General features: G+C 42.9%; 1 protein-coding gene across 2 annotated transcripts in view; it reads right to left on the bottom strand.

Moving 5' to 3' along the window:
- Positions 1-23690, bottom strand: part of PDE7A (phosphodiesterase 7A) — a 70566-nt gene extending 46876 nt beyond the window's left edge. For both annotated transcript variants that reach the window (XM_072329835.1, XM_072329834.1), the window contains exon 1: positions 23441-23690. In XM_072329835.1, coding sequence (XP_072185936.1) covers positions 23441-23578 — 138 coding nt within the window. In that variant the 5' untranslated portion in view covers positions 23579-23690. The remainder of the gene's footprint in view (positions 1-23440) is intronic.
- Positions 23691-24814: the final 1124 nt, after the last annotated feature.

Here is a 24814-nt window from a genome sequence, read left to right as displayed (position 1 = left end):
TTCACACAGACTGAGTGCTAGCTTACAGCAAACTGAGAATCATTTCTTATTTCAATTTTAACATGCTTCCCATTTTGCAAGTAACCTGGCTATGTAAGTGAAAGCAGATGAACAGTAACACGTGACAAAAAAAAGCTAACAGTGTTTTAGATACTGTAATGAAACTGCTACATTCTGTTTCTAAAGCACGTCCTTTGAATGGTGAAAGACTGTAGCGCTGCCTGTCTTATATTTAACTGGAAGCCTAAATCCGAGATACTGAGGTTGTAATCTCACAGAAGGACAACATCAAAAATATGTCAACATATCACAACACTAGAAAAGGAACATAAGGAAAAAAAAAAACAACAACACAAAATACAACCATAGTAGTTGCATCTTACTACAATCCTTCATGAAATATCTACAGAAGTCACAAAGCATAGAAGTTTGCCATCTAAGTTCAGTGCTTAAGATGTGGAACAGGGAAACACAGGAAGCAGCCAGGGCCCCCACAGCACATCTGTGGAGCCCATGAATGCAAGGAGCAGAGCCAAGCAGTGCCACAAGTGGATGCAGAAAGCCAAGGGGGCAGAGCACAAAGAGAGCCGCTGCACTCTGCTCTTTGACTTGCTTCCTGGCTTCCCCCTCATTCTGAAATAGACTGAACAAGAAAGCCAGATAGCTTGTATGTGGATCCCAAGCAATGGGTAGTCTCCCATTCCAGATAGTTTCTATGTGGATCCCAAATGATGGGTAGGCTCCTGTAACCATGTGTGGGCTCAACTCCCTCAACATTATAAGCATCTCCCCGTCCTGTACTTATCATCAGACATTAGTTTCCCCAGGACTGCTAAAGGAAATGCTTCTAATAGTCCTCATCCATGCTTAAATTCACTTCCTGGTGAGTATTAAGAGTTAACACAAAACTGACATCTACTGAGACTCCCCAGTTTCCATTTATTATAACCAGGAGTTTATTCAAGGATTTTAGATAACATTTTCAGATTCTGTTAAAAATAAGTAAATACATAAGGTTCCAACACGAAAAAATAAATAAATACATAAAAATTCAGCATTTCTTTAGGCATGTACACATTCAGTAAAGACCCAAAAATATGCTAAATGTGTAAAAGGTAGCAATAAAAGCAACATTTTGGTTCCTTGCTACAATCAAACAGAAATATAAAACCATCATGATGTCAAAAAAGATGAAGTTTAAAGGGGAAAAGCTGAAACTTCCAGATTAATATATTAAGCAGAGCTGGCAACAAAAATATTCAGATGATTTATTTGAGAACAAAACTAGCCTAGCGTTGTTTTTGATCATTTCCATTAAAACTCCAAAATGACTACGCGGGTCAAACACTGAAACTAGTTATTACCGTGTGCTGTCAAATCCACACATCAGTATAGTATTTTAATAATATAATGGCATCACAAATGAAAAAAATAATTAACTGAAATAGTCACCACAGAGTTTATAAAGATTAAAGAGATTCAAAGAGAGATCACTCTGGCCGCGTTCAAGCATTTCATTAAAAAAAAGCAAATCACTCGACTAAGAAGTGACATATGCTATCTGAAATACAAAAAAAAAAGGATAAAGTTACATTAGCAGACTACATTCATCTTCTTTCACTTCAAAAATGTAACTTTTTAAGCTTGTGAAAAAAATATAGTTAGCGTGTGATACAATTATTTACGGAGAAAATTCTCCTGGAGACTCTTCCCACTGAACACTTATTACAGAACTTGCTGATGCACCATATCCAAAACGCTTGTAGTTTTCCATGAGTTCTCCCAAGAACTAATTAAACCTACACCCATCCAGGCTAAGCTGACCAGTTTTAACTGAACTGGTTAAGCAGACCCATTGCAGCTGAACTGGTTAAACTCAGAACAGCTCTAATGAGTGCTGAAACCCCTAACCTTCCCCAAGCCAGGTCAGCACCTGCCATTGCAACACCTCACCTCACTCTCTGGGCTACACTGCACTACTGCCAGCTTACCATCTTTTACTGAGCTACCTGTACTTCTCTGTCTTACCCACTCTCAAATTCTTCTCTGACACATACGGGTTACAAATTGCACATGGTAGATGCATTAAAAACACGTAAATAAAGTTCAATAATGGCATTTTCATACGATTGACACATTTTATACACATTTACACATTCTTAAAGCAGTCACTGTGCTAAAACAATATTTGTTGGCATGAGGGTGCCAACAACACACGCGTCCAAAGATTTTCCTCCAAAACTCCATTCACCCACTACAGAGAAACCATTAACAGAGAGCTTCTCTCCAGTGCCTTACCTTAGGTCTGTCAGTCTCAGTCTGCACTGGAGACACTGCAAAGTTTCAGCCTTTTCTTACAGAGAGGTCAGCATAAAATGCTCTTTCTTGGACATGGAGAAATTTCTTTTGTTTTGGTTTAAGAACATCATTAAAGAAACAGCTGACAAAGTAACAGCGGCATTACAAGCTCAAAGCTAAACTAACCCAAAGAAGCCACATGAATGCAATCCCAGATTAACTTAAAGGAGGCATGGAAACAGACATGCAAAGAAAAGTGCTCTATAAAGCGTCTATAAATATACTAATGAAATTTTGATATATTTCACAGCTGGTACACCGACACAGGAAAAAAGTGAAAAGCTTGGATAAAGGTTCGGGGACTTGCTCAACTACAGCTAATATCTGTGCACAGCCTTCTCAAAAATATAATATACTTGTACACAATTCGTAATCTACCTGGATGACCATTTTATCATATTTAGAAGATTCCAAGATCTCTCACTATCAAAAACCAGCGAAGGTTAAATAATCTTTTTCCTGGGATTTCACCTCTGCATTTAATACTCCATTTTTGAAGGTAAAAAGATACGTTCATTGTCGGGCTTTGACAATGACATAGAAATTGAATTTTAAAATCTAGTATATATAAGATCAGAAAGTAGGATTTAAAAGAGTAACCTTCTAAAAATTTTCTAGTTCTAAAGGCTGTGCCAAAAGTAATGGCTCCTAATTCACTGTGTTGGCCCACAATGTCAGAGGCAAGTGTTGGTGGTACGATAGTGACAGACGGCAGCAGAAGGGCAGCCTGATAAAATGGCATCTCACCTGGAAATGCATATGGAGCAAAGGTATGGAACTGAATTCCTTCATGCAGGAAAAAAATGGCACCTACTGATATATATCAACTTTTGCTGAATGTTGACGGAAACCAAGCAGTGGATGTGAGCACAGTGAGGCAGCAGGTGATGCGTTGTAGCAGTGGTGACAACAGGTCACCGCTGCTGGTAGAGATTTTTACGAGCGCAGCATGCAGGCTCTTGTTCATCACTGGTGAAAATGCATAGCTAATGGTGCTGACTACTGACTACTTTGAAAAACCACATTTTGTAACTAAGAATTTGTTGTATCAAACAGCACTGCTGTGTTTTTTGTACCTGTTGTAGTTTCCATGGAAATAAATAGGAGGCATTACTTTCAGCACAACCTAGGTAGCTAATCCTGCAGGGATAGTGGAGTGGAAGGAAATAAAAGCAGTAGAAATTGTATCCTAAAGAAGCAAGAATTGTAGCGGCACTAACAAGACTATTTATCTGTGAAGCTCCTTGCCACCCACTGGACACCTGTCAGTCTTGGCAGCGGCCTTTATGCGCCCATGTAAAGAAGATTTTTGCATGGCATAGCCCTCTCCTGACCAAATTAGGCTAACCTCATCTGCATTGACATCAGTGCCTATAATTTTGGAATCTCATCGACAGAAATAGCTTATCACAGGGCCCAGCATACAAATTAAGCATCTGTACAGGGCACGCTGAACTTGTGGAAGCGCTGAAAAGCTGTAGTGGAAAATCTTAGCATAGGTTTTGAAGTGACACCTAATTACAGCAATGGTTAGGTACTTCCCTATTTAATATCTTGGGTTTAGTCCACTTGTAGCATTCTTTGCTTGCACAGACACTAGTGTTAAAATCTGTCATTTTAACCAAGAACTCTGACCAACAGTTAATTAATTCAGCACGTTTGAAAGCTTCTAAAATTTCCAGTCTATAGATCACTTGTAAGTTTATAGCCAGATCCCAGTTCTGGTCTTCAGACTCAGTTTCATTAGTCAATCCCATTTTTGGTGAGAAGCCATTTCATCTTGCCATGGGATTATCTCCAGTATTAAACCTGTGCTGTGTGTCACAAACTAAGATATAATTAATTTTATAATTATTACATAGGCAGCAAGAGGAAAATGTAGTATATCGGACCATCATTATTTCCTTATGAACGTATTGCTTTAGTACTATAGAAGGATTAAGGAAAGAAGTAAAATGCCAAGACAAATAAGCGACATAAGCAAAGCATTTGGAAAATGAGAGAAAAGGAGAGGAGTAACTTGCATGACTGCTGCCTGACTGCAGTCTCAGAGAGAAGCAGCAGCTCAGCACTGTCAGAGCTGGGAGATGCTCATCGAGAGGCGTACAGAAGCGTTTGCACTGTTCTCCCAGAGAAAGGAGGATCTGCTGTCAGTTACTGCTCCACAGATGATGGAAGACAGGCTTTAATTATACTAAGAGTCACGTCTTTCTCACCTCCTGAAGAAACTTTAAGGCTCGTGGAAATACAGATGAGCACATAGAATTAAATATCAGAAGAAAAGAACAATAGGAAACACTAAAGCTATTCTTTCTTTTAAAATAGTTCTTGAGTATGTATGTCATTGCTCCTGAAGAGAACAGGATGAGAAGCTCTGAGCCTACCCACAAAGGCTTACCTACAAAAAACAGAAAGAAACAACCCACCCCCTAGTTGAAGATCCTGGAGTGGTCCTTTCACTCTTTTGTTGGCTTTTTTATTATTATTATTGTTAAGGGAGAAATTAATCTGTCAGATATGCAGAGCCTTGTTTCTCCTGCTGTAAACCAGTATACCACCATCACAATTACCCGCAGCATCTTCCTTCTTATTTCCTAAACAAAGCTATAAGTCTTCCCTCATGCCTCCAACAAACATTTTGAATGTGCAATCAGGTGACTCACTCATCCTACTGACCCGTTTTTTGCATCATATTCCATCAAACAATGCTGCAGGAGAACAGGAAAGTAAAGGTACCGTGCGCATACTATGGCTGACTCACCAGCCTGATTCAAGTCCTGCTGCACCCCAAGCCAGAGAACTGGAAAGCCCCAGTGAAAATCCCAGCTCACAGCCCTTCATTCACTTCCCAAACTGTGAATTGCAAATATATATATACATATACATACATATATACATACATATATATATATATATATATATATTCCAAATCCTGAAAACTACAGATCAATTATTTTTCAACACAATTTTTAGTCTACCTTGAGAGATGAGTATTTCTAATAAATGACTTCTGCTCTTCAAGGAAACATCAGATCTGTTCTTCCAGACAAGTGAAAGCATCTTATAGAAACTATCCAGCACCGAGAAGTTTTCATAGCAATAAATCATTACCCAACACAGTCAACTGTTTATAGCCCATAGTTACGATGTTGTTAATTTTATGTCCCCTCCCCCCAAGAAAGAGAATGCTGATGTAGCTTAACTCTTACAACATACACTTTGTTTTTTTTTAAATAGACCAAGAGTAAAATTACATGCTGCTCTTCCAAGAGCTCTCAGATCAGTATAAGCACATAGGTTGGTGCTCCCATAAATAAGTCATAATTATTTATTTTAAAAGTGAAAGGTCTGAAATGGCAACAGGCCTCATGTATCGTCAAGTGCTCAAACTATAAAGGCAGAATTACGATTTTCTCAGTGGCTTCTCTAAAGCACTCATCAGAATGATCAGAGCATTTCACAAGTGTTCATTTCAAAACCCCAGCCCAACACAAAGGTCACAGTCCAAACCTCAGTCCTTCTGGGTGCCCTATTTCAGACTGTTAGGAGTGTATTCCTCCAGTTTGTAAATCTCTACATCCTTCCTATCAGCACAGCTCTTCCTGCAAGCAAATACCATTAGAATTTAAATTCCTCAATGCATCAATGCAAGGATGTTAATGCAGACTGCAAAAATAACCCAAATGCATATTTCCTAAATGCATGGCTGCTCTTCAAAATTACATCAAATAAGGGAAGTAAAACATTCAATCACAGGGTGGTTTTTGTTTTTTAGAAAAAAGAACTATGGAAATTTCATTAGGTCAGAACATACCTCATCCACATCATCAACCAAAGCTGCAAGCTAGATTCATCTCAAAGGCCATGTCAGTAGCTCAAAAATACGAACTAAATGCATCAACCTGTCCTCAAAATTAACCATTCAAAAATGTCTCATAAGCAATAAATGTTTAGAGATAAATAGACTCTGCATCAACTGTATTTGGAAGCAGATTCAGAAATGCAAAGTAACCCTCTTTAAACCAGTGAGTACCAACTATTTACAGAAAGCAGTATCATGCAAACAAAATTAGTTACGCACAGTACTTTGTTCTTATCTTCCTTGTCCTGAGCTACTTATATACTCAGTATATATATAAGTATATACTTATATACTTTCCTGGACAACTGAACTTTCTACTCAAAAGATAAACAAAAATCTTTAACATTCTGAGGCTTAGAAATTGCCCAAAGTTGCTTCCTCAAGGCAGGTCAGTTGAACACCCAATGCCTCCTAAGTCCCAGGAGTACAGAAACAGGAGCTAGGCGGAGACAGGGAGCTAATTGTAAAGCAATCTGCCCTTAGTGATGAGAGTGAGATTTCAGGTGCACGGTTCGATCTGAAATGCCTTTGACCCTGAAAAATGTAACATCAAGCAAAGCTTTGAACAGGTCAGCCACAAGAGCACAGCACTTGAGATCCCTCTAAGAACCTTTGCAATTATTACAATGAGACTAAACGTAACTATAATTAAGTTTCCTTGTTTAACAAAAATAATTGTTTGGTTCAAAATTAACAGGTACAGAGCAGTTTATTTGACAAACTCAAATCATCTGATTATGCCTTGGTAGAGGAGTACTATCCTAAGTATTTTGGGAATACCTTAACTGAGACTGCTGTGCTATGTGATATGGCAATGTGCACATGGGGTACCGCATACAGGGCCGGAGTGCACCCAAACACATCCATGTTATTACATATCTCTCTTATTCCCTGCTTTTGCAAAGCAGGTTTCTGTATAACACAAACCTTGGAGGAGGAGGAAGAGGAAACACTACAGAAAAACTCAACTTTTGTGGTTCCAGCCCCCCCACATGCTGTCTCATCACCTCCATCCAGGCGCAAAACCCCTCAGCCTTCCATCACTCTTCTCTTCTACCCAACAATACAATACTTATTTTACTTTTTTCCCCAGCCATTTTACTACATCTGTATAAAATATACTCTTACAAATTTACCTGGTGGACTTCTTACATCTTTCTCTATCTAATGTCTATAGTTTGTTCTTTCGCAACACTGAAATTCTTTAGAATTGGAAAAAAAGTAGTGATTTGTAGAGCTGACAGCATTTAAAGAAAGTAAAAGGAAGGAATGTAAGGAACCCAGCGGACAGCTGGACTGAAATCACCTCCACTGCACTTCAAACAACACTAGAAATGACTTGGAGCCAAGAGTTGCACTCGATGACCTTTGTGGGTCCATTCCAACTCAGGATACTCTGCTATTCCACAAATATCAGAACTACTTACTTTCATTTGTTCTTAATTTAGACAGGAAGACTTAGGGGACTCTTTGAGACGATTCTCAAGGAACTGTACTTTTTTTCCTCCAATTTACAACTTGCTAAGATTGCTCAGTCTCACCTTTCACAGGTTGCAGTCCCACCTTCCGCTGCCTGCCTTTCCCTTGCACTAGATGTACAACCAACCTACAAATTCCTGGAAAACACACACGAGCATTGCTGAAGCACCACAAAGATCCATTCGGCAGCACTGCTCAGCTTCTCTTGTCTTGAAGCTTTCATGCTGCAGAGAAACCTTTTTTTTTTAATCAAAGTCTTCAAAGTGCCCAGAAAATCTGACAGTAAGATAGTTTATTACCCAAGCATGTGAAAAGGGGAGGCCAGGGAAACCCGCCTCAGGCTTCGAGTAAGACAAGAGTTTCTCCTGAAATGAAACGAGCAAGCTTCCTCGAGTCAGAAAAGTACATTATCTGCAGGACCCGAAAGCAAAGAGTGAATCCATGAATCTGTAAGTTTACACAGCCCGTGAACTCTAACAGCAGGCAGCATCCACTGGCTGTTTGCTAATTGCCAGCCGCCAGTTATCTAACTGCAGGGAGGAGCTAAGCCCCTGACACCCATCACCACACCAGATTAATCAGGAAGAGACCAGGCTCCACAGCTCACACTAACAGGGAACCAAAGGAGAAAGCAGGCTTGCTCTTGCTTCCCTCAACAAGCAGCAGGCAGACTACTTTTCCCCATCCAGTTTCCATTTTGGCACGTATATGCAATAGCACATCTGCTAACTTTACCAGTTTGGACAAAGTTCTTAAAATTAACCTATCCAATTTCCATACATTCATCAATCTGCACTGCCAGAGATCTGGAAATCCTTCAGAGAGCAACTTGGTATCACAGAAAATCAGCACGTTCTGGGCACTGAGCTCATTTTCTGTGATAAGTCTGTTACAAACTAAGGGAGCTTATGAATATGGGAACAGCCTACACATATGCACTAAATCTGTGCGTGTCAAAGCCTGCTACACACGTGCAGAAGGCTCCTCGGATTCCTATCCACTTTCTCCAATGAAAACCAAGGAAAATATATACTAGGTGACTCATTTCCTCAGTGTGTCCATGCATCATCAGTAGGTAAGAGACTTCTTTTTTTAAATTGCAGGTGTTGTCAAATCCCATCAGATCAAATCAACATCATACCAACAGTATCACTTGAAATGAAAGCAGTCCTACTAATAATCCCTTACCATCTCTGATCTTGATGTACCCTCCTGAAAAAACTGGCATAGAGGAGGGTTGGAATCTGGCCTTCTAGTAAGAAAAACAAGCTTGTTGTGCCTGTGTTGTTGACTGTGGACTAAGGCTGTATATTGGGTTCTGCACTGTGATGGCAGTTGATGGAGCCACAATCATTAATCCACACAATAAGTCTGTTGTAGAAGAAATGCAGTCCTCTACAGCAGACATATAACCAACCCTCTACAGCAGACATAGAACCAACCTAAGACATTAACAGCAAAGACCTTTCCTTCCCCTGCTGTCACTGAAAAAGCAAATACTTAAAGAGACTTAGAAAGCCCTATCAAGGGACTGCTTTCAGGAATAGCAGTAACCTGTGCCAAAACGCTACAATTTAATGGCTAAGATAAAAACTTACTTTGTAAAGCATAAGGAAGTTGAACGCCTAATACTCACCCTCCATTTTCATGACATTTTAAAGACACTAAAAGTTTCACTTCCCTTCTTCCCCATCAATAGGGGAACATCAGACAGTTAATTGTTACAGAGATACTAAGAACTTGACCTTTAGCCTTAAGAGTTACTGAAAACACGTACTCTTAAAATGAAAGCCGAAAACAGAGGAGCTTAATAAAAATAATGAGAAAGCATTCGTCTTAACTTTAATGCCCTTCTCTTACACGAATGAAAGCCAGGGAACAAAAAAGCACATGAATTCCAGGAGCTGTAACTGCAATGCTTCACCTATTGTACTTGAATGAAAGCAAGAGGATACAAAAACAATTTTTATATGCAGTGACGCATAAAGTGTTGTTAATCAAATTATCTAAATCAATACTATCAGCAAAATTATAATAAATTCAGCATGCTTATATAACAATTGTCTTCTAAGGAAAGAACTTAATCAGCTCATGTGAACTTAGCAACTGACACAAAGATATATTCAGGTTGCAAGTGGAGTTGGTTACGTTTGTCAGTACAGATAAAACTTCTGGAACGTTGCTCTGTAAGCTTTCAATGCACAGCCCTGGCAATATCCTAGGCAACACTGAAGCAGTTTGTGTTACCCATATCATCATTTACTTGCAGAAAGGAAAAAAAAAGCCCAGAAGTTCAGACAAGAACAGCATTGTATTTTGCACTTAAATCTTCATACCCTGCAACCAGTTAGCACAAATGGCCATGATGATAACAACATTCTGTAGGTTCCATCTTCCTAAAGGGAACTGCAGCACCAACCTCGTCAGCTTCCACACTCTTCCTTCTCAGCTTCTTACAACTGCAATTTCCCTGCCAATACGTGAGGTACACACACATTCTTACCTAACTGACATCATTTGCAGAGACAAATCACCTTGATGGCTGGACAAAGCTGATTAAGAAGATAGAACAGCCGTACCAGTTTTATCTGAATGTGTGGGAAGACACTGTTGCCAACACGTTTATGTAATGTGGTTCCTGCAGATGTTCTAACACTTTCAGTTGTCAGCTGGCTTCGGAGATACACATCACAAAGCCAAAGCAATTTAAAGTAGAACCCTCCAGGTGGTGTCATGTGGATTTCAACACGGTAAGACATCTTGAGAAACAAGCTGGAATATCTACCTTATAGAACAGAAAGTTTCAGAAACCTCAATGACACATTCCACCATGGGCTCATTAGAACTAACTTGTGCCCCATGGCCTCAAGAGTGGCCCTTAGCACACTTAAAACCCCTTCCTCATCTTCAGGAAGGCATAGTTCTGCTATAATTTGATCTGTACTGATTAGAAGACAAGAATTCTGACCCTTGTTCATCCACCCATCGTATATCTTTTTAAAGCATGCATGCTTACACTTAAACAAGAAATGCATGAGAAACAGAGGAAGAATGAACCAGTTTGGCATCGGAAAGCAGTAGGAGTTTGCACCTGGGACACCTTCATAAAGAGTTAAGGGACGAGACTAAAGCATGCATGTTTTTGAAGACCTCTGCACAGGAACTCCTACCTCAAATATATGGAAAAAATACACACACAAATCCCACATGCACACATTATTTATTTTGCGTTCTTTTTGGTTTTTGTTTGTTACAGGCACTGCTATGCATTTTAACTGCCTTTCCTATTTGTTCTAGAAATTTAAGAAGCTTTTTGCTCCTGCACCCTATTTTTGCAGGATTTTATACATGTATTTAACATCAAAAAGCATCATGCTTCCAAACAAGTTCTATTTGCTTAATAGGGAAAAATTGATTCCAGTTCTTATTTTATTCCAGTATTTATTTTTACTTCTTTTGTCTCATACAGCCCCATCTCTAGAGAGCACCAGCACTCTATTTCACTTTATTAGTTCATTTCTGACCACTAACTCTCTTCCTCAGTTACTAAGCAACTTAACAGCCTTGCTTAAAAAGATCTTTTTACTACCAGAGCACAAACTCTTTACATGTTGCAATGTAAACTGAGCCCACCTCAGGTCAGCCTGCAAGACAGGGCTTTTGAACCTACTGGTAAATGTGTGCCCAGCCCACCTACATGCAGCCCCTATAGCCCTAGTTTGCATGCAAGTAGCACTCCTCCAGGACCTGCAGGGGCTGAGGCAAAGCAGCAGCATCTGGGCCCTAAATTGGAAGTACCTAAAATACAGCTGTGAGACAGCACTTGTGATCAGATGGATGTTAGGCAGTTAGTTCAAAGCCAACACAGAGGCCCCAAGAAGCCTAAAACAGCACCGGCAGAACCTAAACTGAAAAGTAAGACCTGCCTAACTGCCCTGCTGCACGGTAGGCCATTATATGGTTTTTATGAGGCAGTCAAGGAGGAGTCTTAATGCTAACCAGTGTCTTTTCTCCCACCTTCACTGGAGACCTCTTCACATTGTGTTCACATTGCCGCATGCTCTACAACACACCTGCAGAGAAACAAGGGCACAGCAAAAACCACCTCCTCATAAGGCCTGGCTCAGAGGAAAGTATACACAACCAGGGGACACCATTCACAAGTACTACAATTGTCCAGGAAAATCCTGCGAGTCCACAACTTACTCCTCCTTTCCTTGAGGTGCTGCTTTTCCTCCTTGTTCCCTAAAGCAATGAAATCAGTGGAATTCACTGAGCAGGGATCTGCTCAAAACTTTAATGCATGTTGATGTCATAAATATTCCATATTCTGTACATCCATTTTCTTAATTTACCATGACTGCTTTCATTAGCGCCTTCTAAGGAAATTCAGAGTCCTCACTAAAGGTCTGAGGGACTGTATCTGAGCCATCATGTGAGGGATATTATGAGAGCAAGGCCACAAACAAGGCGGTGCACATAGAAAATGCAACAGATGAGACAGATGGAGATCAATGCGTGCATTAAACAAAAATGTACCGCTTTCAAAACAATATTATGTTCTGCCATCAAGCACTTCACATCAATTATCAAGCCTTCTTTTCACAAGCAGGACAAGCCCCAGAAAGGGCTGGTGGCACGAGCCTGGGCACAGCACTTAGCTTATCCTAGTCCTTTGATCTCACAAACGTCAGAAAGGGAACTTCAGGGAAGACCCTGACACTGTATCCCCTGCAGCCAGCAACACTTCAAAGGGATTCAACTGCTGCAGCTCCTTTTTTTTTCACCCCCATCATCTTCTATCATGATGCATTTATTTCCCGTGCATCTATGGTTCCTAAATTCTCCTGTACACCAACACTCTCCTAGTGCTGTGCATGGCATGCCTACACAGGGCATCTCCAAAGGCACTGCTCCTAGGACAAGATGTGTTCCACAAAGGCCCCTAACAACCTACTCGCATATACCTCCATCGAACTGGATGGACTAACTGCAGGCTGGGATTCGAAATAATTCTGCCAATCAACATCATCAGCATGCTGCACGCTCTATTAAATTCAGCAGAAACCAAAGGCTGAACAACTGTGCACACATGGAATGAGTCAATCCAAATTTGTTCAGGTTGGCAACTCAGTAACACAGGGAACAGCTATTATGGTACAACTGTAGTTGGTCTAAGACACACTTCAGGGCAACCTCCACAGGCTCTAAAGGAGATACACAGATACACAACAGCTACAAATCCAGAGGTGGGGGGAACAAAAAAGAATGAAGAATAAATCAAACAGACACCTGACATCATCCTGAAGCACGAACATATAATGGCATAAAACCAATTTGCCTTTATATGTAGCTCATTCCAACTAAGTACTTCTAAAACCTCACTGTGAATGATAAAGGCCAGCAACCTAATAAGTATAAGCTTATTGTTCAGAAATAGAAAATGAAAGCAATAGATCTTCCAGAAATTGGTATTTTTACAATACAGTTTTGTCCTGTGACCTGTCAGATGCAAGACAGCAACTCTGCAAATGGCAGGCTGAGTGCTGCCTTTTATCCTTTCTGAATCTACGCAGCACCCACCACACCGTCATCTAGTTATCACATTTTTATGTACATATATTCAGTCAGACACTCGCAAACCTTTTAAGTATTCTCAGCACTTCTCCAAAGACAAAAGAATGATTCTCCTGTTCTGACACATTTCATTTATAAGCTGTAACAACCACAGCCACTTTTCAGTGCAAGGTACAGAAAGGAAAGAAGCTTTCAGTTTCATGAGAAAATAACCTTTCATTTGTACATTATTTCTAAACTCGGTGTTCATACATAAAAAAAATCCCCCCCACTTTTTTATTTTTTCATTATTTTGCCAAGTCTACCATCCAAATTTCCAGATTGGGTGTTATACTGTTAAAAAAGGGGGAAAAAAATACACATTCTTTAGACTTAACGTGGTCTGTCAAGCACTTGTTCAAAGGTTAATGATAGCCTACCTCTTAAAGCATTCTCATTACCAAGTCAAGTCTATCTAATACCCAAAAAGCACAGAAACGTGGCCTCATCTACTAAAGACAAAATTACAGATGTGGAAGTTATCCAAATACTAATGTATAAGAGCCACGGGGTGCAGGATGCCTTTTCAAAATTACTAAACAGCACAACACAGTGCATTAGTTGATTTGGATAACAATAGGGCATTTATTCAACCCACTCCTTTGGGGAGAAACTGAAACAATCACGCAGTGTCAGCTGCTCTGGACATTCCTCCAATGCTGTGCACACAACTCGGGTCAGTGCTGCCTCCGACTGCAGCTCCCATTCCTTCCCTCACACCCTGCAGAAAGCCAAGCAGAGCAAAAGAGGCAGAAAAAAGGGAAGGGCTTTTGCTGCTTTAGCTGAGTGCTTTTACTGAGCCAGGACTCTGCAGGGTCAGAGGAGTGCAAGAGTCAGCAAAAGAGAAGGAGTAAGGATACGCAGTCAGAAGCAACACTGCAACCCATACTGCTTAAATTAACAACAAAAAGAGCCCTGAAATTAAGACCGTGGACATTAAGTACATCTATCTTCTGAAAATGGAGAAGTTCTGTTTAAAGTAATACCAGTTAAAAAAAAATACCCACAGCTCCAATAAACATTCATCACCAAACACTAAGCTCAGCACTGGAGAGCGTCAAACAGCACAGACTGAAAGAAATTGCCTCCATTTTATACAATGCATTAAATAAATAAATACCATGTTCAGCTTCTAATACCTTATCTTGAGGAGCAACAGAAACACATTTTTTCTGTAATGTTTTCATCACTTCATTAAGAAAAAACGCACATAAGATGTGTCCTTTAACTTCTCACCATCTCCTTTCCCCCTCACCCACTCAGACCCTCTGCCCCATTCACTATAAGAGAAAAAAACTGACCTCCTGTCTCCAAAATTGGTATCATTAAAGTCTGTTTTTTTGTTGTTTCTTTTGTTTAAAACGGGGCCTCTTTCCTACACTGTTATTAATCCACCAGAATCCAAGAGAAGTGGAAAAAAAGTCTTAAACTTCATTAGCCATACTAACCTTCCCTACTTATTCAACCAATCACGAAAAACAACTTTTTGTCTAATTCTCTGGGATCATCCCTCCTAAAAAGCTCGTGAAAATGGATTAGCATTGTAGCGCATGGATTATTTCACTTGAATTCTATTGTATCAAAAGGCAGTAGGGGAAGACTTCAATCAAGGGCCTCTTATTAAGACACACAACATTCCTTCACGTCTCAGCTTAAACTGGAGGGACTGGCAAAAATAATGCCAGAATATTACAGGAACAAAAAAAAAACAAAACAAAGCAAAAAAACCCACCAAGGTAACCATAGCTTCAACCATTCAACCCCTCCCCCCCACCAGGAGATGAAGCCTTTTTCCTCTTTAAAAGAGCTCAAGATTGCTGAGTACAATTCCAACGCGCATCCCCTGCAAGAGAACAGTAAGGAATTTAGTACCTGCAATTTGCCACATTTCCTTTTGTCTTCCCTTATGGTAGGTTTGCTAAATTATGCCACTTCTTGTGGCAAGAACATAAATAGGATGACTGAACTCAGGAGAGTAACAAGACCCTCCTTGAAAGGTGGACAAAATGAATGGGGGACAGTCTTTCACAAGTACGTGAAATATTATGCAATTCTCAAGGTAAAAAGTTCAAGTTTGCCTTCTTTCTACAGGCAACAATCAGGGGACTGTAAGCACTCCACATTTTTTGAGTATTAAGCACATGCTTTTATCACTCCGAAAGTTAAGACAGGGCACTACTAACAAGACTCCTTTCCCATCCATATTCCAAGAGATGACCAAATGCATGAGAACTTCACTGTGCTGCTGAAAAGTCTTTGGGGTTGTGGGGTTTTTTTGGTCTTTTCTTTTAAACGGAAGTGCTGATTTATGACTGACTAAACATGAAACCTTCTCAGTGCACCTTCAACAGCGACATCAACATATTAGCTACAGATAAAGCTAGAATGAACTCAGACCAGCATCACTCCTGCCATGACAAATGTGCCCTGATGAGAAACTCCAGCCCACTATTGGACTGCACTACTAAAACACTACATTTTGTAAGAACGCTCTGTTACTCTGATCTAGATTTATGAGCACGTCTGTCAGGAAGTCACTTGCCTGTCAGCACCCCAACACAATATCTCAGTTTCCAAAACAACTGAAGGCAGCCACATGAAAAGGAAACTGCATGCAACTGTGTCAAAACATCCCCATACCAAGGCTAATCCACCTACCAGAGTCCCAAGCCACCAGCCATGATAATCTTTCTCCTCACAGCCTTGAGGGAGAGCCTGTATCTTCTCCCGTGTTTCTTCTACCCTTGGGGATAGAATTGATGGGCAGCATGTTGTCTTTCACATGTAATAAATATCCCATTAGACTAGTCAGTAGCCTCCAGCTGTGCTTGCTACGGGGAGACAAGGGGGAAGAAGACGCACTGCTCATAGAGGAAGCAGCCGCTTTCTCTCCACATATCTCATCTGGCAGCAAGGAGCAGGAGAAACAGTCAAGTCTTCTGCTGACACAGAGCTATTCTCATTATTCTCATTCCAGCATGCTCTTCTTGATGTTCAGGTAGGCCTACTGCAGATTTTGGCACCCTCACACTTCCAGTTAGAAGCAGAGAGAGGAATCTGCCCCTCTACCTCGCGATGAAAAGCTGACTCTGGGAATCTGTTTTAATTATAATTATTGTGGGAGTGTGGTTAGGAAGATAATAAATCAGATTGCTGGATCACAGGTGTACAAAGTGGGGGAAAGTGAGAAGAAAAGAGGAGTTAGGCTGGTGCAACAGAGATAAAAAAAAGCTCAGTGTGGGTGGGAGGAGGGCAGGAGAGGTGAAATAACAGCCACAAAAGTTATTCTAGACCAGAAAGAAAACAAAACATTTGGCTACACATTTCTTACAGTACACCTAGAATATAAACATACAAATAAGCAATTCCCCAACTAGCTTTTAAATCCGGGTTTCCAGAACTGCATTTTTATAATAAAATACTTTCTCTTTGGCAGGCTGCCCTGATGGATTACACTGGCTGCTTATTCACACCGCAGTTACTTGTTAATGACATAATCAGAGCAAATCAAGGAAAACTTCACATCTAATGAAACTCAAAACTCTTCCAAGTTCCACTGAGGAATTTTGTGCGTGACATATAACAGGAATAAAGAGAGGCTTAGCTTCAGCTCCAGGTCCCAGACGCACACATGTAAGGCCTCACACGCATGTGCAGACACACACAGAGCATCCGTGCTTGCTCATACAAAACAGTTTTTTCAGCAGTGGAAGACATTAATACAGAACTGAATGTCTTATTTAGCTTTGAGCGCACACAAAGGTCTATTCATGCTAAAAGTGCTCCTTAGCACGACTTTCGAAATTAACATTATTTACTTTTCCTTTTAGTGCGTCCATCCTGAGTCCTGCATTTACAAGGAAAGGACATTCTAAAGAACAGAACACACCTATTACTCCTTAAGTAATATCACTATACGTATGAATTTATCTTAGACACCCAACTGTACAAATACATACGCAGAAAGCATTGATTTGTGTTAACAAGGATTTGCACAGCAAATGAGAACTAAATGACTTCAGATATATATATATTTTTCCAGAAATGTGAAAGCAATGTGAGCTGTCAAATGGCATATTATCTGCGTGCAAACTCAGCAGATTTTAAAGAAAGAAAATACAACACACTCAGTCCAGTCAGCAGGTGGTTCTTAAATGGGAACCATAGCCTCGCAGTACCTAGAAACAGCCATGAATCAGAGATCCTCCATGCTAGAAAGTGACTGAGCACATTCGGAAACCTACAATTCAGCAGAAAACAAGTGGAAACTTGCAGATGCAGAGTGATGAGCAAAACGCAAGAAAGCAATAAGCCAGTGGTCATCAGCATGATGGGGTACTGCGCCAACAGAGCGCGTTCTTACTACCGCCATGTTCCTTTCCACCCCCGCAGGCTTTGCAGGCGGTAGGTGAAGTGCAGAAATAAGGATTCCATGTCCCCAACATCACCTTCCACGTGCCACAGCAGTCGGAGCACAACAGAAGCGTCTGAAAATTGCATTATTTTCTTTCCTAAGAGTTTAATTTCACCTCATCATTGAGCATATCACCACGCTGAGTCAAAATTAAGCCAAGGTGGAACTTTTCTCCAGTAGCCTGAAAGAGACTGACTTAGCAAATGCAGGTTTTTAAGAAACACTTCTGAAACAGACATCCCAAACAAAGCACTTTTAAGATCAACAACCCATATTTGCACTACATCACTACCTCAGTAGCTCATAATTGAGTATATGGATAATCAAAATGAAGTCAAATCCTTGCAAAATTGTTTTCAGTTGTTAGAAAATGAATGTTAACCATGAGGGGCACAAGGCTGCAGTCTCTTTTTTCAAACCGGTTCCCTTTCAAAAGCAGCACCAGAAAGTTGACATTGATACAATGCACAAAGTATACTTTGTGTATGTGTTACACAATCTAGACAAAGAAGTAACAAAGAATTGACTTGTGGCGATCCAAGACAAACTAATTAATGACCATTTTAAACTATTATTCTGCTTAGATCTTCCACGGCAATTACAGGCCATGCAATAAGCTGCCATGACCTTTTGCAGAATAAAGGTACCAAGGCTGCTTTACATTCCAACGTATGAAAAAAATTAATTGGTCATAAAACTCAGAAAGCCTTTTAAAAATGAACTGCCACATAAAATTACTGCTGTGCACAAAAGCCCCAATCTGAACTTGTCTGTGCTGTGCAGAGCCAGAGTCAGTCTCTGCCTCTCATATGAATAGATGCAATCTCAGCAACCAGACACAATAAATACAAGATGAATGGAATGGCAAGCATAGCAACAACACACAGAATTAATTCCAGAGGCTAGGAATCACATCATGAAAATTATTTCATTATTTTCACTTGTTAATTATTCATGCAGTAGAGATACGGGAAATGGTAGGAGAAAGCTAATAAAAGAGCAAGAGGCTGCAAAACACTGACGGAGAGGATTGGAACCAAATAAAAGAAAAGTTATGAAAAACAGAGAACGTGTAAAGAAAGGAGCTTGGGGTAAGTTCCACATTCAATAGCAGGCCCAACATAAGGCATTCCTTCTGTCTCCCCACTGCTCATGACTCCTGGTCTAGCACTGTGACATACTGCTTCCTCATTACTAACAGGCACGAATGATCATTTGTGAAGCTACACTATGAATCAGCAAGGGCTGAAAAATAACCTGATCAAAAAAAAAGAAGTTGACACAACCAAGAGGAAAATGCAGAAACGAGCAGCTCCGAGGAAAAAAATAGGTCACGTCAACGCATCTCATTGCAAAAAGGTGCAATTGTTGGATTGATGACCTACCAATGCCTACATCCAGACCGTAAAAACACACGTATGTTTTCTAATGCTACATGCAGCAGGAAATGTAGTTGGATCTCACACTTGGTATAACGGACAAATCAGCAACGTTAGCAAAAGCTGTCCAAGGCATTGGGCTGCTGCTGGGAAGCCTGCTTCTCATGGACCTCTCACTGAAGAGCTGCCCAGTGCCAGGCACCTCCAGCTGCTCTTTCTGACTTTCTTTCCTGCTGTGTCCTCTTGAAGTCAAACTTAGGATTCCACATGCATGACCTACAGTCTATTGTTCAGATGCATATAGCGTGCACAGACACGGAGCTTGATGCTATGCTGCTTAAATGCATAAAATTAAGACGCAATAATGAAGGATCACGAGCTAGGTTATTAGGGAGCAGACAGTAAGTTACGAATGACCCGGTGAACAATTACACCCAATACTTCAAGTAAAAGTTCAGTGCCTACATTTCTGAGATTCCATTGGAGCCTTTTATTACTTGCTCCTCTCCCTCTCCATGGAATTTCATCCTTACATCTCTTTTGTTTCCAATCCTTACAGGCAGAAAGGCAAAAACTGGATCTTTACCTCTATTCAGACTCTACCATCAGTAGATTTTTGGAGGCACCGAAGCCAGCATGGAACCAGTAACAAGGCGGAAGGATAAAAAGGAGGCAAGAATGACAGCCTAGGCCAAAGTTTTCTCTTACTCATTTATGACATGTTTCCGAGACTGCTTCTTATGCCATGCAAACATGTGCTGACCTCTCGATTCAAGTTTTTTTGTTGGTTTGCTTCTTGTGTGCATGTGGAGTGCAATGCTGGGCATGTCATCAAGTGCTCACAGCTGTGTTTCTAAAGTGGTTTTCATTATAAACCCTCATTCATTAAAGAAAAAAAAAAAAAAATGAGACAAACATTTCACACTAAATAAGCAGTGCTCTGGTTTTAGCAACTTTTTAACTAATATTAATAACAGAAGTTAAAAACAACATGAAGCAAAAAAAATCCAAAACTACCATCTGAAAGGTCTCCTTTAATTTTAAAAACATCCTTTTGTTGCAGTGGGAACAAACACCTCTAGGGCATGATCCGAGGTACTACTTAACATCCACCTGACCTCGCACTGAACCCCAATTTAATCTCACCAGTGTGAAATACCTCATCATTTCAATAATCACCAATTCAGGTGCCCTTAAAACCAGCTTATGGCACCAGCATTTAAAACCTAAAAAATAAAAGCAGTATAAAACCACACGATAGCAGTTCTTTCTTTGACTGGACTGGACCAACAACTATCACAAATAACCTCCAGGTAATAGATGCCACTTCTACTTTATTAATACTTTGAGCTTAGAGAAGAATACAATGAAATAATTCATTCATAAAAGAGAACTGCAAAGTGAAGTAAGTTTTTTATCTACATTTAATTGGGACAGAAACAGGTTCAAATTGCCACAAGGAAGATCTAAACTCAGTATTACGAAAGAACTCTTAAATGACAGAACAGTTAAGCACTGTTAACAACAGTTAAACTGTCTGGTAAGATTGCATAATTCCTATTATTTGAGGCTTCTATGGGTATGGTTTCAAAAGCCTCATAGTACCATCCTTTCCTTTAAATCAGTTGTGACGATCTTGACCAAGCCTATGGTACTCCAGGAGATGGCAGGTCACCACCCAACCTTCCCAACCAGGTTGGCTGTTCCTTTGCTGAACTGAATCAGGAATGCCTGACAAGCATCAGAGATGGTATAAAGGAAGCAGTAATAATATGTGCCCGGTGTCAGGACTTTAACCTTCAGCAGTAATGAGTTATGTCAGCTCACCACATCTCATAAGACTCTATCTTAAAAAACATATTAGACAAACAGATTAGACAAACATCTACTAATAATACTCTAAGTACAATTCATCTGTCCTGGAGCTGATGAGAGTAGACCACAGCTCCTGAGGTCATCTGCAGCAGTGCTATACTCACACTGTAAAAAAGAAAAACAAAAAGAAAACCAACATGCACAACCCTATTGGAACCCAATCAGTGGAACTTAAATTAAATGAGATAAATATTTGCAGACTCCACACTGTCATGATTAAAATCCACACCTAACATAGTACGTATTTGTCTTACCGCTGTTTCCCACCTGAATGCTTCCTTATCTAAAAGGTAAGCCTATAATGACTTAAGCCTAAGAAATTCCACATTTTAAGGGAGAATTCACTTTCCAAGACCTTCCTTTTTGACAAAAGCCTAACAAGTGCATATTTCATCATAAGATATTGGTCTGTTTGCACACACTGGCTTCCTGTATAACCTACCGTAGGGAGCCTCCTCTAGCAGGGGAGTTAAGCTAGATGATCAGCAGAGGTCCTTTCCAACTCGTACAATTCTATTTCTTGAGCATGCTAGCACACATCTTCATCTCCTATTGCTCAACTCCAGCCCAAACAGAAGAAAGAAAGCAACAGACCAGGATTCACACCTCCTGAATCAAAATGGAACCAGAATACCTGGAGTCTTCCAGGAAACCTGCAAGGTGAAGTTAACCAGAAGTTACGCAGATTTAACCTCTGGCCCATTATTTATGCTTGCCTACAATAATAGCAGGTTTGGGAGAGATTCAGATCCTATTATCTGTAAGCAAGTCCAAAGTGGGAGAAAAGGGTAGTCCAAAGACAACAAAACATTGTTGTCCCATAATCAGCCTGACAGTATGTAGAGTTCCTCCCTTAAATATCCTAGCTCCCTCCTAAGTATGCATAGACTTATTCATCTGACTTACCCAAAGGAAATACTACTTGGTCAAGCCTAAGTATGGTTTTCACTTTTTGACACGTTACACAACCACTCCTCCCTGTAAGCCACCCTAATATACCTGCAGCACATCGGTCAGGAAGAAAGGAATACATCAAGAAGCTCAAAAAATGGGGGAAAAAAATAGCTAAATGCCATTTAATTAGTTAGGTTTATACATACTTGATCTCTCACTTGCACTGGAGAGTAAACAGAAAAGGAACAATACAATGTGTCACCTTAACCGCTTTTCCCATTCCTTCTTCCAGGAGACCATGAATTCTTCTAACAAGAGACCCTTTTCTCTCTAGCACGGGACATGGTTAGACTGGACCTTCAGGAAGATTTGCACAGATAGGAAACTCACCATCATCAAATAAAACTCAGGTGAAGGAGTGCAAATGGAAAACATCCTAACCCAGTCACCACGTGGAAAACTAATTTGTCATAAAACAGTTTTCAACAATTTAGTATTATATTCACACTTGGTGGAAGGAAGGTCAACGGATGTTTATCTTCACCCCCTTACTAATTCAAATTCCTGGTAATTAAGATGGTATTTATTTGCTCACTCTTCTTTCCCAAACGCTCACACCCCTCGTGCTAACACACAGAGCTTCGCTACTGCTCAATGAGGAACAACGTCAAGCCCAACAGCTCGCCATGCTCCACTTATGTGTGTGTAGCACAGTAAATCATGAAAGAGGAGAATACCTTAACGAAGCACCAAAAAACCTGAAGAGGAAGAAATGACCGTCACAAGCACGAACAGCATAGATTGCATCTTCTGTGAGGACACCATCGTGCAGAGTCCCAAAAGAGACCTTTTAAGAAACACTCAGGAGACAAAAGCTGCCTTCCACCGACACTCACACTTTCCTCTGCAATTCCATGTGTTCTCCAGAGGCTTATACCAGAATGTAACCCTATTACCGCTCTCTGGGAGGCCTTGGCCATACCAGCACATATCCCAAAATTCAGGACAGCGCCCTCAAGAAAACCTCCCTGTTGTCCCGATAGTCAGAACGCACGTTTCTGTAATGTTCCCATCACGATCGGAAGAAACAAGATACCACGGAGCTCATCTTGCGACTGATGTAATGTGGGCAGGGAACGACACCATGGCAATGCGAAGCCATGGAGCTTTGTCTCCTTCCAGACGGATTGCCAAGTCCTCATAGTTGGAGGGAGGCACGGCTCGGCATCCCAAACAGAATGCTGCAGTGCACGTTCATTATTTCAGTAAAGTCACTTCAGCTTTTGGCTGCACCATCGGAAACTCGGCCTTTTTTTGAAGGGGCCCGAGCTGGATGCTAGGAAGCATCCCCGGCTTAGGAGCCGAAGGCGAAGCCTTCCGCCGCTGGGGATAACCCCGGGAGGTCACCGCCCCGCACCGCAGCCGAGGCTGCGAGGCCGGCTCCGGCGGGCACGCACAAAATGTCGCATTCTCCGCCGGCGGGGCCGCGAGCAGCCCGGGCCCCAGGGGAGCCCATCCCGCCGGCAGCCCCCCCCGGCCCTCCGTCCCGGCCCCGGCGCCTACCTGCGAGAGCTGCCGGGGGTTGGGGCAGCCGAAGAGCGCGGAGCTGGAGCTGAAGCTGATGGCCCCACGGCGGCTGAGGACGTGCTGCGGCACCGGCCTGTCGAGGGGCAGCACCGGCAGCTGGCAGCATACTTCCATTGAAGAGGTCTCGGGACGCCGACCCGCCGCAGGGCAGCGGCCTCGCCCGCCGCCGCACCTGCCCGCGCGGGGCTCGCCGCAGCGGGGCGGCGGGGGGGAGAACGCCCGCGGGGGCCCGGCGCCTCCTCACCGCCCGCGCACCCCCCGGGGGGCCGGGCCGGGCCGCGCCGGGCCCCGCGCCTTTGTCCGCAGCCGCCGCCAAAGCCCGGCAGGAGCCGCCGCCGGCAGCGAGCGGGGAGGGCGGGGGTAGGGGAGGGGGGGGGGGACGGAGGAGCGGGACGGAGCCGCGGCGCCCGAGGCGGCGAGTCCCGGCCCGGGGCCGGCGGCCGCTCCTTCGGCCTCGGAGGGAACCGCTGTCAGCCCCGGCGCCCGGCGCCGCTCATGTAAGCGAGGCCGGGGGAGACGGGCAGCCGCGCTCGCCCCTATTGTCCGGCACGGCCGGCAGCAGGAGGAGGCGCCGCCGCACGGCCCCGCTCCGCGGAGGGAAGGGGCCGGGCCCTCGGCGAGGGGACCCGAGGAGGAGGAGGAGGAGAGGGAGGAGGAGAGGGAGGGAGGAGGACTGAGCCTTCGCCCCGCCCGCCCCCGCCCGGAGCAGCCCCGAACGCGCTGGCCCAGGAGGAGGCACGCGCCCGGCGGACGCTGCGTGGGTCGCACGGCTGGCGACACGCAGCGCGTCATCACGTCCCTCCCCGCGCGCCCCGCTCCCGCCCGCCCGCGCGCAGCAGCAGCAGCAGCGGCACAGGGTGGCTCGGCGGCGCCAGCGGGCCCCGCGCGCAGAGCCTCCGCGCATGCGCGCCACGTTTCGCGCCTTTGGCGGACGGAGCCGGCGGCGATGCCGAGCGGGCGGGATGGGGCCGTGCCGCTCTGCGGGCGGGATGGGGCCGTGCCGCTCTGCGGCCGTGCCGCTTTGCCCCGCCCCGCACCTCTCGCGCTCCCCGCGGCACCGGCGGCAGAGGGAGGCGGGACCGCGCTCCACGAGCACGTGCCGGGCCGGGCTCTGCCGAGCGAGGCCTGAGGGGCCGGGCACAGCGAACGGCGGGGCGAGGAGCGGCTGTGGGACGGCTGTTACCCACCGGGTCCGCACCGGTCCGTGTGGGGCGGCCTGACCTGGGTACCTCAAAATGGAGCGCGTGAGGCAGCTCCGTTTGAAATGGATTCCCTGTAAAAAGCAGTTGACGGAGGAGTTGGTACTTGCGTTGGAGTGAGGCGTAAAGGTGAGGGGTAGGACGGCATAAT

Source organism: Excalfactoria chinensis, chromosome 2, assembly GCF_039878825.1.
Source record: "Excalfactoria chinensis isolate bCotChi1 chromosome 2, bCotChi1.hap2, whole genome shotgun sequence".
Taxonomy (NCBI): Eukaryota; Metazoa; Chordata; class Aves; order Galliformes; family Phasianidae; genus Excalfactoria; species Excalfactoria chinensis.
This window is presented reverse-complemented; position numbering and strand designations above follow the sequence as displayed.